This window comes from Ipomoea triloba, chromosome 1, assembly GCF_003576645.1.
Source record: "Ipomoea triloba cultivar NCNSP0323 chromosome 1, ASM357664v1".
NCBI lineage: Eukaryota > Viridiplantae > Streptophyta > Magnoliopsida > Solanales > Convolvulaceae > Ipomoea > Ipomoea triloba.
In genome coordinates this window covers 30,143,284-30,155,038 of record NC_044916.1, presented here as the reverse complement: position 1 = coordinate 30,155,038, position 11,755 = coordinate 30,143,284, and the positions used below count along the sequence as shown (strand labels likewise).

Below are 11,755 nucleotides of genomic sequence, written 5' to 3'. Positions count from 1 at the left end.
TATTATATCTTGCAGAAAAGAATAGATTAAGAATATTATTTAGAAAAATTAAAATATTTACTTTTAAGGAGGATAAAAACCTTAAAAGATTAAATTTCAGGAGGCACGTCATAATTATCAAAAGTCTATATGGTTTGCGTTCTCACTGTGTTTGTAAACTGTTTGGTACAAATATAAAAGAAAAACAGAGAGCCCGGTTTGTTACCCTTAATTTCAATTTCACTCCGAAATTTCAAGATTTATATCACATTTTGACTTCTCTCTCTATTTCTCTCTCTCTTCGCTGAGCGAACCTTGTAGTCTTGTATTCTATTCTGGGGAGAGAGACAGAGAATGTATATCTTACATACTTTAACATATATTCTTCGCCCGGAATTCCTTTAATAATGTCTTTCTCTGGATTGTCTCATTGATTCTCAGGGACTCACCATCACAGATTTTCTGACTAAAACTTTGGTTGAATTTCATTTCCTTTTTTCTTTTTTTGGTGTGTAGTTTTTGAGAAATTTGGTTTGATTTCCAGAAAACATTTTTTGTTGCTTTTCAGCTGCTCCAATGATTGAGAACTCAAATTCTGTAAGGATCGTCAGAAGTGATTGAAAAACCTCCAGAGCTTTAAGTGTTGTAGCGCTATGTTTCAGATACTAATTGGTTGTTTTCAATTCTGGGCATTGCTAAAATCAACAAAAGATTGAATTTTGGTATCTGGGTAGTAGTAAACAGTAGAGTTTATTTTTGTGGAGTAGAGATTATCTGGTAGGGTTGGTGGGTCCTCTTAAAATGCAAAAAAATTATGACAGTCTTGATGAATGGAGGATATATTTTAAGGCTGCGAATGTGGATATATTCGTGATCATCAAACATGCTATTATGGTGGCAGCCGTGGACTATCCCAACGAGTTAAGAAAGAATAGAGTTTTCATTACTGAGATGGTTTTTGCTTGTATAGTGACCAAGTGTTTCGGCTGCAACAACGTGGAGTTGGTTGTGCCCAATTCTTATGGTGAAGAGGTGGAAGCCAAGTTCCGGGCCAATGCGGTTAATGAGACCGGTAAGAGTAGCGACATTATTGACGATGACAACAAGACGGCCGACGAGGGTGATGATAGAAATGAGCGTTTTGAAAACTTGGAAAATGCGGCGGCGGCGGCGGCCAACCAGACCAGCAACAGCGGCTTGGAAGATGCCGACGAGGTTTTGAGCGACGGGATTGATGAAGAGTGTCGGAATATCGTGGAGGTCATGAGGATCAAGAATGTTCTCGATAACCATGGCGATGAAAAGGTTTGATTTTTAATGAATTCTTCTGCTTCCTACGTTGCTTTTCGGTTTTTTTTTTTAGTGTCTCCAGAAAGAAAACTTGGAAAAGAAAAAAGCTTTGTTTTTTTGTCTTTATTAGTTATGCAGAATTAGCCTCTATCTTCTTCAAAGCAACTTGAAATGATGATGCTTTTGTTTTAGTCTGTAAAAGCAGTGTATGTTGTGCTTATGTATGATTTGCATTGTGTAATTTGTTTCCTGATTGTTAATAACTGTTGATTTTCTTCGGAACTTCCAAGACTAGAGTGCCACACATGAATGCATGATATATAGACCGAGCATTATGTTTTCTTGGTTTTGTGGTGTTAATTATCTGGTTTTGATCAGTGTTTCCTTTTCTGACAGTGTGAGGCTGTGGTGGTTGATTCCTTGAGGAAGCTTCAATCAATGACTTTGTCTCTCGAGACTCTAAAGGTTTGATCTTTTGCTGGTTGTTAGGCTTAGAATCCTTTTCTTTAATCTTGTTGGATATGTTACTTTATTAGCTATGGGGTTAAATTTTTTGCTTCTGTTTCAGGTCACAGATATTGGGAAGTCTGTGAGTCCTCTCAAGAAGAAGGAATCCAAACAGATTAAGCAGCTAGCCCGGGCATTGATTGCGTATGGAACTCTCTGCTTGTTACTCTTACATGCCAACTTATGAGCATTACTGTTTTGTGGTCTGTCTGATATGGATTTTGATTCCTTGTTTGCTTGCATAACTAAAACTGTTTTTGGTGGTTCTAATCATTGTCATTTGCCTAATCAGAGAGTGATAAGAATATGGCATGTATTAATGATTCCTAACCAGGCATCTTTATATCTGTAAAATGATTTCAAACCTATTACATAAGATCATTATTATCATGATTCCCACTTTTGTTTCCATGAATGGTTCATTAACCTGGTCCAATTGCAGGGATTGGAAGGTCAAGGTAGATGAATGGGTCGAGTCTATAGAAGCTGCTGAAGGTAGTTGTTTAGCGGCCCTTTTTATTGTTACATTAATGTGTTTTAGTCTTTTAGACACGAGCTGAGCAGGATATTGATCTTGTTACGTTCTATTCGAAGGTACAGAATGCACTCCCGAGTCTGCGAAACCACCAGTTGAAGAAGAGGAGGGAGGGCTTCCATCTCCTCCCATGGATGAGGGAGCTTTCTTTACTCTTAGTGCAATGGAGCTGACTAAGGTATGCAGCTCATCCGTTTGGGCTTATTCGAATATCCATTTCTTCCGATTATGCTTTGAGATTGACTAGTTTTCGTTTGCTTTTGTTTTGTTTTGCTGGTTTGAACTCTGGAATGAAGTTCTTTGATGACTTCGATGAAGATGGAAGTAAGTTGAATATGTGTCCTTATGCTTTACAGCAAAACTTTTGCTACTTAATTTGGTTCTTTAATTTATATGAATTCACTAGTAGGAGTAGATCTTTGTTGTTCTGTTCTGATGGGGATTTGTTTCAGATCTTCAAATCAGCTGGGATTTCAATGAGACTCATGAGGATGGCAGAAATGCTTCGCGGGGGAACCAAAACGTTCCAAAATGGTCGAATGCTGCTCCTACCGAGCAACCAAGGGCACAAGAAGCTGTGGTGGGGAAGCCAACAATGGCTGCTCCTCAAGAGAGGTATACTGAGCATCCAAAGGCACAAGAGGCTGTGGTTAAGAAGCCAACAATGGCTGCTCCTCAAGAGAGGTTTACTGAGAAACCAAAGGAACAAGAGGCTGTAATGAGGAAGCCAATAATGGCTGTTCCTCAAGAGAGGTATACTGAGAAACCAAAGGCACAAGAGGCTTTGGTGAAGAAGCCAATAATGGCTGCTCCTCAAGAGAGGTATAATGAGAAACCAAAGGTTCAAGAGGCTTTGGTGAAGAAGCCAATAATGGCTGCTTCTCTGGAGAGGTATACTGAGCAGCCTAAGGCACAAGAGGCTCTGGTGAAGAAGCCAATAATGGCTGCTCCTCAAGAGAGGTATACTGAGCCACCAAAGGGACAAGAGGCTATAATGAAGAAGCCAATAATGGCTGCTCCTCAAGAGAGGTATACTGAGAAACCAAAGGAACAAGAAGCTATAATGAGGAAGCCAATCATGGCTGCTCCTCAAGGCAGGCCTACTCAGAAACCAAAGGAACAACAAACTGTGATGAAAAAGCCAATAATAATGGCTGCTCCTCAGGGCAGGCATACTGAGCAACCAAAGGAACTACAACCTGTGATGAAGAAGCCAATAATAATGGCTGCTCCTCAAGGCAGGCATACTGAGCAACCAAAGGCACAACAAACTGTAATGAGGAAGCCAATAATGGCTGCTCCTCAAGCCAGGTATACTGAGAAACCAAAGCAACAAGAAGCTGTATTAATGAAGGCACCATTAATGGTTGCTCCTCAAGATGGGTATACTGAGCAACCAAAGGCACAACAAACTCTAATGAAGAAGCCAATAATGGCTGCTGCTCCTCAAGCCAGGTACACTGAGAAACCAAAGGGACAAGAAGCTGTAATGAAGGCACCATTATTAATGGTTGCTCCTCAAGATGTGTATACTGAGCAACCAAAGCAACAAGAAGCTCTAGCTAAAAAACCATCAAATGTTGCTGCTCAACACAGGTGTACTCAGCAACCAAAGCAACAAGAAGCTGTTTTGAAGAAGCCTTCAAATGCAGCTGCTCAAGACTGGTATACTCCACAACCAAAGGAACAAGAAGCTGTTTTGAAGAAGCCTTCAAATGCTGTCGCTCAAGACTGGTACACTCCGCAACCAAAGGAGCAAGAAACTGTATTGAAGAAGCCTTCAAATGCTGCTGTTGATGACTGGTTTACTCCACAACCAAAGGAACAAGAAACTGCAGTGAAGAAACAAACATTCATCAAACCAAATAAGCCTTCTGCCAATGGCTCTGGGCCAGGAAGACTGACAAGACCAACTATGGAACATAATAAGGTCAATGGTAATTCTGGAGTGAGGTTCCAACTGAAATCAGACAATAGGCATCCTGTTTCTCAGCAAAATGTAAGCTAGCTAGCTTCAAACTGGAGTTTCCTTATATTAATTAACATGTCTTGTTTGCCTTATCATCTAACTTCTTTAATGTCATTGGTTAATTAGAAGTTGAACTGTCCAGAAGAGATGACAGTTCAAGAAAGAGTGGCACTGGCGAAAAGGAAACTTCAAGAACGCGACAAAGCAATGGAAGATGGTTAGTTTCCACTATAAATTACTGCACATATATTCTGAACTTCTCTATATTTTTCTACTAAAGCCTCAATGATGCATTGCACTTTGGAAGTTTAATTATCATCTGATGGTGTTTCATAATTCTTGTTAGCCAAGAGGCGGCGGATATCTCAATCTGTGGAGGCCCATAACATCCCCAAGCCGAGTCTAGTCCCTAAAAACACACAAGTGATGAAACTAGGCAACTACAGCAAGCAAGGGACAAATGGGCGCCAGTGACTTCTGTATGTATATGCTAGACTTTGTCTGTATATGCTAGACTGTATGTGTCCCTATAGTGCAGCAACTTTCTTCCATATTTGCAAGCAAGCCAAATCTTGTGGAAGAGAAGTGATAACTCCTTATAGACATATTCAACAAAGATTGTTAGAGGAATCTTGTGTAGTTTAATTATCTCATACATCAGAATAGGCTGCTCCAAAATTGGAAGCAAAATATTTTGGAAACATCTTCATTATATTATCTTAGTTCCCATTTAGGTAGACTCTTATCCAAACTAAGGAGGGAAATGGTAAATTGGTATGAACTTCATTTTACCCTTATTATTATATATTCAGCCCCATGCAGCTGGGCCTTCTTTTCATTTCATTAATTCCATATTTTTACTGTCTTTCTTGTAAATGGTTTGGCTGATGTTTTTAGCCAAGTACAATTTGTATGGCCAACCTTTGGGATTACATTTTCATTGCCCTCTCTATGTGAAGTTAATGGTTTTAATAACATCAGCAACAACGTAACAACGCTTTTGTTAAGGTTGCAAGTTTTAGTATTTATTAACGTGAAGACCTTAACATAAATATATAGCTAGATATATTTTGATAAGTATAGATAATGTAATGAAAATAGATTAATACACAGGTTTACTGTGGAAATCTGAAAAAGAAAAATTACACGGAATAATAGGTTTTTTTTAGGACTAAGGCAAACCAAGAATTTCATTATAGTTGATGTGAATAATGCATGTACGTATATTGATTAGGTTTTAATTGGAAGTCATGGGTAGTGCTTCATAGTCTTGAATAAGGTGATGAAGTAGAGAGGAAGAAAATGGGAGGAAAGAAGTTACATTTCTTGGAAAGGGAGGGAATATTTAGGTGTAAGCCGGTGGTCAAATGGTAGAGAGATATAGCGGAAAAGGCGGTGAAGTAGAGAGGACAAAAAGGAGGATGGACAAGTTACGTTTCTTGAAAAGTGAAGGAATATTTAGGTATAGCACCCAGATGTTAGATGGATGAGATTATAATTTTCTTGTCTTTTCTCCCTTTTATAATTGAAGTGCTAAAAAGGTGAATAGGGACTGAAATTATTTCTTGAATTTCAAATACATAGTAGTAATTAATGAGATCTAACTTCTTCGATAGAACCCATTTGGGCAAGTAGGTTACTTAAGATACTAGACTGACCGGACCTTGATAGGTTGGGGATATTCATCCCAACAACGAACAATTCATATACACGTGTAAAAAAAAAATCAATAATGATATCACACATAGTAATATTTTACATAGTTCAACATGAGTTTGCTTGATATTGTTTTGCTAGTGAAAAAAAATCTCTGTTGCATGATAAACTGGATAAGAAAAGATTCTTCATATATTGAAGTGCAGTTTTAGCATAATTGATTTGAAGATGCAGTGATTTTCTTTGCCTTGCTTCAATGTGTAGGGGTGGTGAGCCATCACTTTTTAAGTGTTCCTTTGTGGAAACTGGAAAGCCAAGTGTAGAACTCATTCTATCTAGCACCCTTATCTTCTCATGAACTGTTGCTTATATTCAAAGTTATATATTATATCAACATGAAAGATACTTATCAAGCTATAAATTAAAGTTGAGTATAGCATTTGATAGGGTTGCATTGTCTTTAATGAAAGTAATGTTACATATATATGCTGATATGCCATGCTTCTAACAGACCTTAATGGCGCAAATTTAGTAGGTTGAGCCATTCGAGTACAAACTTGTTCCTAGTCGATCTATTACGATGTGGAATCTCTTTTGGACTTATATGTGAATGTGACTCGTGTCGCATTTGTTGGAAAATTGGATTTGATCAAAAAATCATGAGAGGACCCTTTGGTCACTCGATCGGACTAATTCTAGATTAAGTTAGCCATTTAAGTTGATTTGGCGTAATTGTTCGATTTAGACTATTAAATCTATGATGAATTATATATCTATTGTTAGAAACAAGTGTATTTAATACATTTTGATGATACCAAATAAGTTAAGAATTTTTAAGTCTTCAATTATTTTTCAATTCTAGATTTAGGATATTTTTCATTTAAAGTCAATCAACTTTTAGAACGAACTTTATTAACTTGAAAGTAAATTAAATTCGAAAAATAGTCTTAGGATAGTTAAGTCTCGGAAGGTTGTAACAGTAACTTCCAAAAAGTTATTTTCAAGAAGTCAAGATCTGTAAAGCTAAAGATTTGAGAAGCTAAAGACTGAAAACGAAGAATAGAACACCGAAAAGTGTAATGGTGGAATAGTGGAAGTGACAACCTTGACTAGAAAGTTAACTATCAAATAGTTAGTTACTTTCAAAAGGTAAATGATTGATTTTCAGGAAAGTCAAGTTCGAAAGGTTGCTGAGGTTTGGGTACGAAAAGTTAACCATGTTAAGTAAATGGTTATTTGAAATGATTATTCATTACTAAGGTAACTCGAAATTTAATCCTTTCATATACCTTGAAGTAACTCGAAATTTAACCTTTTCATATACCTTGAGTCAATTTCATGAAAGTTTATGATATAGTGAGGGTGCAAATGGCTTAGCTTGGGAAGGACTAGCCAAATAAGCTCATTTGAAAAGATAATTCATCAATATTCAGTGGATGCTGGAATATATGAATATATGATGTTAGGCTTATTGCATGCCCCGATTTGACCAAAATATATATTACAATTTACAAAAGACATTTTAACTTTTTTTACTACATACTTTCTGAGGTGAAAACCAATGGTATGAAACAATTCACTTTCTTTATTTAATTTTATTTTCTTTAACTGGCGTGTGACATGTATGTAGTCTTGTGTTATTTCTTTAAATGTCTCCGATCCCTTCCCTTAATAAAAAAAATGCTTATAAAAATATTTGAGTACTACTGACTCTATTACAATATAGTGTCTGTCCAATTCATGATCTCATTTGAAAGAATCATTTTGTGCCACTAGATCACAAAATTTTGGTAAAAATATAATAATAAAATATTATCAAATGTAAATATATAAAACATGCAAATAAAACTTAAAGAGAATAAAAAATCAATTACAACTCATGCAAAGTTTTACAGTAATACGTTTGAAAGAGATATTTTGAATGGAGGTTGATGAAAAGTTGATTGAATTAATTAGTTTAATCTTATGAGATATTGATATACGACATGAAAAAAATTAATATAAAAGAAATTAAGGTAATTATTAAAAATAAATATGAAGATCTCTCAGGGTGTAGTTTTTGCAGTACGTAGTTGCTTGATGAGCAATATTCATCTTCTTTCCTCACTCTAATCATGAACCATCAACCATATATTCATAACTACACGCTTCTTATTGCTGGTTACTTTTCAAGCTGTTCCCACTTCCTTTCCCCTTTTAAATTGTTTTATTTTTAATTTAAGGATGAAAGAACTATCTATCGTGCTACTTTGATGCAATGAAATTAAAGGTGGAGAATAAATATAAAATAATTACAATAAATAAGGATACACAAGTCAATATTTTTTAAAATTTTTTAATTCGGGACACGGTCTCACACAAGATTTTGCCAACACTAAAAGAAATCAAAAATAACTTTTAGAAGTCATTTTCTAGGTTTCCGAATGAACCCTAAATTTATGCAACACTTTATAAATCCAACTTCACAAGATTTTGCCAACACTAAAAGAAATCAAAAATAACTTTTAGAAGTCATTTTCTAGGTTTCCGAATGAACCCTAAATTTATGCAACACTTTATAAATCCAACTTCACAAGATTTTGCCAACACTAAAAGAAATCAAAAATAACTTTTAGAAGTCATTTTCTAGGTTTCCGAATGAACCCTAAATTTATGCAACACTTTATACTAGGTTTCCGAATGAACCCTAAATTTATGCAACACTTTATAAATCCAACTTGAATGAACCCTAAATTTATGCAACACTTTATAAATCCAACTTTAATTTCTCTTATTAATTTGGTGTCATTATATAAGACGAGGGTAGAGATCCCCAATCATCCATGTGAGAGTGTTAACCAAGACACCGGATGCCACTAGACACAAGGTCTTTGGCTACTTTGGTTGTATTAATTTTATATCTATATATCTTTGCCTTGTCTTTGTATTTATTATTTGAATCCAATTAAGTAACTAAATGTCGTTGAGGAATGCCTTTTCAAAAAAAAAAAAAAAGTAACTAAATAAGAATAATATATGTACTAAAAAAAATAAGAATAATATATTTTATTTTATTGTGAAATTAAATTTCCACACTATATATATATATAGCTAGACAAGTTGAACCATGTGCAAACAAGAATTTTACATGAATGCAAACAAATGAACTTCTCCCGTACTGGTTTGTACGTACAGTATATGTAGTGCCTGTTTGGAAAATTTTATTTTATTAGATTATTTTTTTTGCAACCTATTTTGAATAATTTATCTTTTAGCTAGCTAACTAAATGATCAATCTAGCTATAAGCCAGTAAATATTTTATAAATTTAATTTTTATTCACAATTTGTATTTCATAATCATAAACCATAATTTTAATTAATAATTATAAGTTGAAAAATTATTGCAATTTAGGTCTTCCAGTTATACTCGTGGTACATACTTAACTCCTAAGCTATGTTTGATCATTTTTAACTTCTAAGCTATGCACAAAATAGTGAGTTTATCTCCTGACCGACTGAATTTGTCACTTTATTATTAACTGACATATTGGTGGCAGAAATAGTCTCCAATGGACTAAAATCAACACTTCATGCACGTATAGTACAACTTTTAAAGATGGTTACACTTAATTAGGGACCAAGTTTGTACCACAAGTATAAATATATAATAGAAGAATCAAAAGTACAATTTTCTTTTAATGTTTTACGTACTACATGCTGAGATACATACAACTTGGAGGCTGGGGAAACAAATAAAGAAGATAAAAAGTATTAATATTAGTAAAAATATTATATTTTAATTTATAAGATTGTCTTACACATGGTTATTCATTAATTCTTGATATTAAACCAAGAAGGTGCACTGCACGCTGGCTGGACTTTGAGTATAATAAGAAAACAAGCTGTCAATTTCTAGAAGATTTTTACAAAAAAGAAGTTACATTTCTAATAGTATGATAATGGATTTTTGGGGCCAACCACAACCCCCACCCACACCCCACAACTCCACACACATATATAGGAAGTTTTTATAGTGATGTATAATAAGTTGTACAACAGAGGCCAAGTATTATTAACACCAGTATTAATAATATAATACTCAATATAATTACACTTGCATATTTATACCAAATATAAAATACATGATAAGGGGCGCAGGTATTGTTGATACCTTATAATTTTGTTATTTATTGTTAGAAATTTTTAGTAAAAATGATATTTTAAATAGTTATTTTGTTGTACAAATATATAGACGTGGTCCACTTTTGTTTTGGGTCGGGTCAGAGTAGATTCGGGTTCTTTGAAGTGAGACAAATAAATTAACATATTGTACGCTCAAAACGGATAATGGGTGAATGAGAAATTCATTTTCAAGATAGACATATTTGAGTTAGAAAATGAGAGTGGAAAGACTTGGAAGAAGCATTTTGTCTCACTGGTAAGTGGATTTGTACTACTGTACTAGTAATATAGACTCTTTTTGGTAAAGATTATTTTAACTAGAAATAAGCTTTAAGTTAATCTAGGGAGCTTAAAATAATAACACTTATTAGATTTTAACATTTTTTTCCCATTTTTTATCCTTATTATTAGTTATTAACCTCCCAATTTTTTACCGTACCGTACTTACAAATCGATAATATGAAACAATATATTAAAATATTCAATCTTTAATCTATTTCATAACATATTTTAAGATACACAAAAATTAAAATCCAAACATTGCTACTTTATTATGAGATGTTAAATCATAAATGTGAAATATATATATATAGACTCTAAATTGTAATATATATATATATATATATATATATATATATATATATATATATATTTAAATTTGAATATATAAATTTATAAAAATGTTCGTTTACACTCATCATCTTATTCAATGATAATTTTACCAAACACCTTAATTTCAATCAATTAATTTATTAACTACGAACTTTTCAACTTCAGTTGCGCTATTAATTTTTTAGCTTTCAACTTTCAACTAGCTTATTAAGCTACATATGCCAAACAAATTAAAGCCATATACAATTTTTTTTTTTAGAAGTGTTTGAATTGTATAGTATAAGTGTACTATCTTTTTTTTTTTTTTTTAAATGTTATACACGACTTAATTGAATTTTCTTATTTTTGGTCCCATTATCATTTATATTTATATATAAATTTGTATTATCATTTATATACAGGGAGGATATGTTGGATTTATATATGAAAATGATGAAAAAGTATCCCCAACTTTCAGGTACTGTTTGATTCTTCTTAACATAAAAAAAGAAATGAGGGACAACATGATTTCTCCATAGAAAGTAAAAAAAACCAGGACATACACCCTCATATTCACATCTTATCTTAGTGGCCCACCCAAAGGAAACTTAATTGTCCTAGTCTCTCTGCAAATGATGAGATATTATATGTGATCTCATTTATACACTATTAACCAAAAATTTAATTGACTTTTCTTATTAGCATCCCACTACTACCTTTCTTGCTTTGAAAATGATTTTACTTAGTGAGTTGAATGCCTTAACTTTAGCTGTTTTTGGTGAAGGGAACATTGAGTAAATAATGCTATTTGAATTACTCCATAATTGATTTTTTATTTTTTTTTTTTGGGTTGGTGTGTAGGCGAAGTAATAGTGCATTTTAGGGAATTCAACTTTATTTGTTTCTTTCTTTGTTTTTTATTAATGACGGAAATTCATGAGTATTGGGTAAACCATGCATTGTAATCCTAGCTGGCATGCTCGGGGAGCGCCTACTGCCTAGGGCACCTAGGCAGCGATTAATTGGCGCCTAGACGCCCATGTATTTTTTATTTTTAAAAAAGTTG

General features: G+C 33.8%; 2 protein-coding genes across 2 annotated transcripts; both read left to right on the top strand.

Moving 5' to 3' along the window:
- Window positions 1-870: 870 nt before the first annotated feature.
- LOC116012222 (probable mediator of RNA polymerase II transcription subunit 26b) lies at window positions 871-3,375 on the top strand. Its single transcript, XM_031251719.1, has 8 exons — window positions 871-1,284; window positions 1,666-1,734; window positions 1,838-1,920; window positions 2,219-2,271; window positions 2,371-2,489; window positions 2,608-2,635; window positions 2,764-3,271; window positions 3,360-3,375. Exons 1-8 carry the CDS (start codon window positions 871-873, stop codon window positions 3,373-3,375), a joined length of 1,290 nt encoding a protein of 429 aa, XP_031107579.1.
- LOC116013495 lies at window positions 3,324-4,857 on the top strand. Its single transcript, XM_031253285.1, has 3 exons — window positions 3,324-4,310; window positions 4,407-4,497; window positions 4,627-4,857. The coding sequence occupies exons 1-3, from the start codon at window positions 3,375-3,377 to the stop codon at window positions 4,752-4,754; spliced, it is 1,155 nt and encodes a 384-aa protein (XP_031109145.1). The 5' UTR covers window positions 3,324-3,374; the 3' UTR covers window positions 4,755-4,857.
- Window positions 4,858-11,755: the final 6,898 nt, after the last annotated feature.